At 43.1% G+C, this 5,006-nt stretch overlaps 1 protein-coding gene across 1 annotated transcript; it reads right to left on the reverse strand.

Moving 5' to 3' along the window:
- Window positions 1-252: 252 nt before the first annotated feature.
- Window positions 253-2,582, reverse strand: LOC136470471 (uncharacterized). The gene is made up of 6 exons (XM_066468307.1): window positions 2,424-2,582; window positions 1,999-2,357; window positions 1,830-1,902; window positions 1,602-1,733; window positions 405-1,469; window positions 253-300 (listed from the first exon to the last, which is right to left on the reverse strand). The coding sequence occupies exons 1-6, from the start codon at window positions 2,580-2,582 to the stop codon at window positions 253-255; spliced, it is 1,836 nt and encodes a 611-aa protein (XP_066324404.1).
- Between the last annotated feature and the right edge of the window lie 2,424 nt (window positions 2,583-5,006).

Raw genomic sequence — 5,006 nt, forward strand, 5'->3', positions numbered from 1 at the left:
GAGGTGCGTGGCTGGCTGTCTCGTGAGAGATTCTTGTCGCCTCGGCTCGCTCGTGGCTTTTATCACTGTGTGACTCGCGAGTGATGAGAGTGCGGGGAGAGGGTAGCTTCTGGCTCGTTGGCCGCTTTTTCTTTGATGATGGCTTGGAGATGCCAGTCGGCCAAAGTGGCCACTGGCTGGCGGCTGGTGGCACCGGCAGCTGTGGTTGGGGCCTTGGGGGTAGGGCGTGCGTGCAGCCCCGGCCCTGTTAAATTATAGACCTGGAGCAAAGCCACAGGCGATGTGCCCCTTAATATAAGTCTAATAATATAATGATAATTTTAATAAGTGTAATGCATAAAAAAAATCTTATGAAACAACAAAAAAGTTATACATCTTATATTACCATAAAAATTTCTTCTAACATTTGCTACTGCGAAGTCATTGATGATGGCCTCAATATCAATTTCATCTAATAATTTCTTCTCGATGCATAAAGTTGCCAAACCATTTAATCTTTCTTGGGACATTACAGACCTCAAATAATTCTTCAATAATTTTAGCTTTGAAAATGTTCTTTCAGCTGAGGCCACAGTCACAGGCATAGTGAATAGGATCCGATAAGCAATAGAAATATTAGGATAACAATCCGCTTCTGTGACAAACTCAAAAATCTCCATAGCAGACATTGGCTTATCTGGCAGAGTAGACTGCATAACAGCTAACTCAGAAATCATGTCATTTACATCAACATCCGATGAACTATCTGAAGAGAAAGTTTTTGCAAATTTAATGCAATGGTCTTTTAGATCAGCACCATCCATTGCCTTCAAGGATGTTGAATTCATTAGAAATCCGAATTTTTCATTGAATGACTGTAGTTCTTTAAATCTGCTTTTCAATGAACTAATTGCCATATCAACCATAACCAAAAAATAAAAAGTTTCAAAATCCTTCTCAGCTTGCAAGATAGCTTCATTGCATTCAGTTTCATCAAATTGTTTCTTCCTAACAGAACGACGCTTTACTGGAAATGATGCCTCTACTCCCATTTCAAGTGCTATTTCTGTGGCAGCAACCACACTATCAGCAAACCCAGTATTTCTGTAGTTCTGAAAGTAATTCACCATACCTTCTATATGCTGTAAGGTAGAATCAACGCACATGGATGGTGATTGCAACTTCTTACTGACAATATTTACAGAGTATAAAATGTCATGCCAAATAACCATACCAAGTATGAACTCAAAGCTGCCAAGCACGTCATATAAATTTTTTGCATCACTTCTATCCTTTGGTTCAGTATCTCCATCCTCACTTAGCCACAACAAAGCTGACCTTAGTTGAGGAGCTTGATATCTAATTGCTCGGACACTTTTGATGCGACTCTCCCAACGAGTATTGCTTAATGATTTCACGGTCAAATCTAGAACATATTCAAGCAAAACATTCCATCTTTTGGTAGAACCTGAAAATAATACATATATCCTCTGCACAATTCCAAAGAATGAAATAGCTTTACTGCATGATTTAGCCATATCACAAAGAGTGAGATTAAGACTGTGGCATGCACATGGCATATACAAAGCCCTTCGATTTATTTCACGCAAACGACTTTGTACCCCCTTATGTTTTCCTTTCATATTAGAGCCATTGTCATAACCTTGACCTCTAATATCATCAACATTAAGGCCAAATGATTTGATGGAGTCAACTAATACATTGAAAAGCCCCTCACCAGATGTGTCATCCACCTTCAAGAAACCAAGAAAGTACTCCCTAATTTTTATTTTCTCATTAGACATATCAACACATCGAACCAACAAGCTCATTTGTTCTTGGTGACTCACATCTGGGGTACAATCAAGAATAACTGAGAAATATTTGGCCTCTTTAACAATCTTTATGATGGAGCTTGTAATTCTAGAAGCCATAAGTGAAATCAACTCATTCTGAATTTTATGACTAAGATAATGATATTGTAGCTCTTTGTTTTGAATGCGTCTAAGGTGGTCTTACATTACCAAGTCAAATTCAGCAACCATCTCACAACAAGCTAAGAAATTACCATTCACATCATTGTAAAGTTGCTCACTAGATCCTCTAAAAGCTAAACTGTGTTTACCAAGAAACTTTACAATGGCAACAATTCTTAGTAGAACTAGCCTTATGCGTTCTTTCTCCTTTGTGATTTGATGTTGCAACTCCTTGTCAATTGTTTCATGTTTGCTTAATCTAACTCTCAATTTATTCCAAGAATTCATGTTGGTCATATGATCCACGCTAACTTCATGCTCCTTTAGTCTTTCACTAACATGGCTCCAATCTCTAAAGCCATCATGCCCCAATGAACTCTTGCGGTTACTAGAACCAAACAACTTACAACAAAAGCAAAACACTTTGTCAACACTTTTTGAATAGACCAACCATTTCCTATCACGTACCTCATCATTGCTCATTTTCCTAGAATAATGAGTGTATGCAAAACGTCTTGATCTGGCATCCATTGGAAACACAATATTTTCTTCTCTAATAGGCCCCTTCTCCACTAATATGTCCCTTGCTTTGTTATCAAGATTGTCCCAATTTACTGGATCATACATATCAATTTAAAAACCGGTTCTTCATCAACACGAGTAGATTCCGTCGTAGGAGAATTAAATATGGGCTCATGGTCACTCACATTATTATCATCCGTGTCGATGCCAACATTATCTTCTATACGGCTTTGATCTTCTTGTTGCGTAGTTTGATCCTCCACAGCAACTATTGCCCATTCATCTAAATTTCTTGTAGTGCTTGTATTGCTCTTAAAAAATTTATGAATAGATCCCTTTTGTGATTCTTTCAAGGCCTCTATCCTTCTCTTCTTTTTTTCTTTTCTCACTTCCAGATGAATGTTTTTTGGGCAACATGACTTCACTGTATATTCAGACAAGTAGTAAGTAATTAAAAAAATATGCCATACTAAATTTAACATGATTGCTACACCATGTGGGATTCCTACACCTGAAATCTAAAGAAGTATAAAGAATAAAGATTGGGGTGATTAAGGGGGCTTGGCCGCTTAGGGCAAGGGCTAGTTTCTTACCTCCGTATACGAAAACCAGCAGGAACAGACAGAGTACCGCCGGCCGCTCGCACTCGCCTAGAGTCGCGATTCGCGAAGATCGCCAAGACGCACCACGCACGGGATCGCTCGCTGCTCACAGCCTCGCACAGTCGCACGGGAGTCGCTCACTCGGCACTCGCGTAGGAACAGAGTAGCGGGCGCGCGGCGGAAGGGCACGGGACGGGAGTCGCGGACGCGGAAGGCAACGCGGAGTCCTATCTCGTACAGTCGTACGCCTGGTTCTCCTGTTCGCCTGTTCCTATGGGCCAAATACTACTACTACTTACCTATTTGGGGTTGGGCCCCCTGGCCTTGAGGGCCAGTGCGGCGGCCCAGCTCAACCCCCAGGGTCGGCCCTGCGTGCGTGCCGGGAGTGGACTAGCGGACGGAAGGTATCCTATTTCCATCGCGGCGTACTCCCTCCGTCCCAATTTATGTGTCGTTTTCGGTGTCCGTGCCACGACTTTGACTTAATTTATACAAAATATGTGCAACATTTGTCTCCAAATAAATTTGTTAAAAAACTAGATTCAAAGATCTTTCCAATGATGCTAATTATGTATCATAAATAATAATATTTTTTAATATATATTTTGTTAAAGTTGTTTCTCGGGAAGCGAGAACGACAGATATTGAGCCTGTTCGCTGGTTGGTTTCAACCAGTCCAAACCAGCCAGACAACAGTGTTTTTCTTTCACAACAAACCAGCACCAACCAGCCCAAACCAGCCCAGAAACCAATCTGCGAACAGACCGATTATGGGACGGAGGGAGTACATACAACGTACCTTGGGTCTGGGATGCTGGTGCCGGAAACAGGACGCGCGCAGATGGACGGCGGGGGCTGGTCCCGTCCCGTCCCGGCGTTGGTTGGCTGCCGCCTGCCGGTCTTTCCGTCGGTGTAATGGCTGTCGGATCGAAGGTTAACGGCCCGGATGTGATAGATTCTGGGTAACCGTCACCGAGTGGAACCTGCATGGCTAGGGGGGGCACTGTTCTGTACAGTACTCTCGTCAATTGAAGTCTCTGGTGGTGCATTAAAAATGGACGGAGTGGTTCATTACTGCCGCTGTACTAGGGAGCAGTAGTACAAGGCACGGAGATCTTCGTGCAATTACTTATCTCAAGGACAGTTTTTGGTCTTATTTCAGTGACGATAATCTCGATCCGTCTTGACGATTATCATTTGTTTTTGTGATGGGTGATTGCACACGTACGTACGAGTACTCTCGTTCGGTGTTCCAGCTGTTTCTCGATAACCGCTAGCTCGATGTTTAGGCACAGCACGCCGATGGACATAAAACACAAACGTGCCTTTCACGCTGCTGTTGAAAGGTCACGCTCTTCTCAAGCACGACGACGCCTACAAGGCTACAAGTGATACACAGCTCCACCGTTCATTCATTGATCGAAAATACTTCCAGCAATGATGCTTGGTACACAAGCGACAAGCCTTTGGAAGTTGGAAGAAACGACTTCAAGCATGCTTGGCCCGGACAAGTCCTTTTCAGTGTTTCGGTGGCGTTTCCTGGGATTTTCCTCAGAACATTCATTCATTTCATTGATGTCCTGCAGCATGCATCGCCGCATGCATGCATCAGAAGGCTCTGGCGAGCTGTGCTTGTGCACGTCGTGCGGACTGTTCCAGCGAAATCCGAAAGATTTTGCTCCAGGACGATTGCTGTTCATCACAAACTCCTCCCAGCTGCCGCTCACGCTTTCATCGTGTCTGGCATTGGAACACACACGAGAAATCTATAGAAATGCACTGAAAAAACGGTGCTCATTGTGCATTCATGTACACCATGTGTCGGGTTCATAAACTCATGGTTTCTTATAGACTGGCTTTTCAATAAAAACTCGGCCTAACAAACAACGTTGCGAGCAACGCGTAACTCATGGGCCGGCCTAAATAC

The sequence above is a fragment of the Miscanthus floridulus genome, chromosome 8 (assembly GCF_019320115.1).
Source record: "Miscanthus floridulus cultivar M001 chromosome 8, ASM1932011v1, whole genome shotgun sequence".
Classification (NCBI taxonomy): domain Eukaryota; kingdom Viridiplantae; phylum Streptophyta; class Magnoliopsida; order Poales; family Poaceae; genus Miscanthus; species Miscanthus floridulus.

Excerpts from the sequence above, each read along its gene's own strand:
- LOC136470471 (XM_066468307.1), bottom strand. The coding sequence starts at position 2,582 with ATGTATGATCCAGTAAATTGGGACAATCTTGATAACAAAGCAAGGGAC. Across the intron at positions 1,734-1,829 it reads TTCTTGATTGTACCCCAGAT|GTGGATGACACATCTGGTGA; the intron begins GTGAGTCACCAA and ends GGTTTCTTGAAG. Across the intron at positions 301-404 it reads ATGACTTCGCAGTAGCAAAT|ACTTATATTAAGGGGCACAT; the intron begins GTTAGAAGAAAT and ends TTATATTATTAG.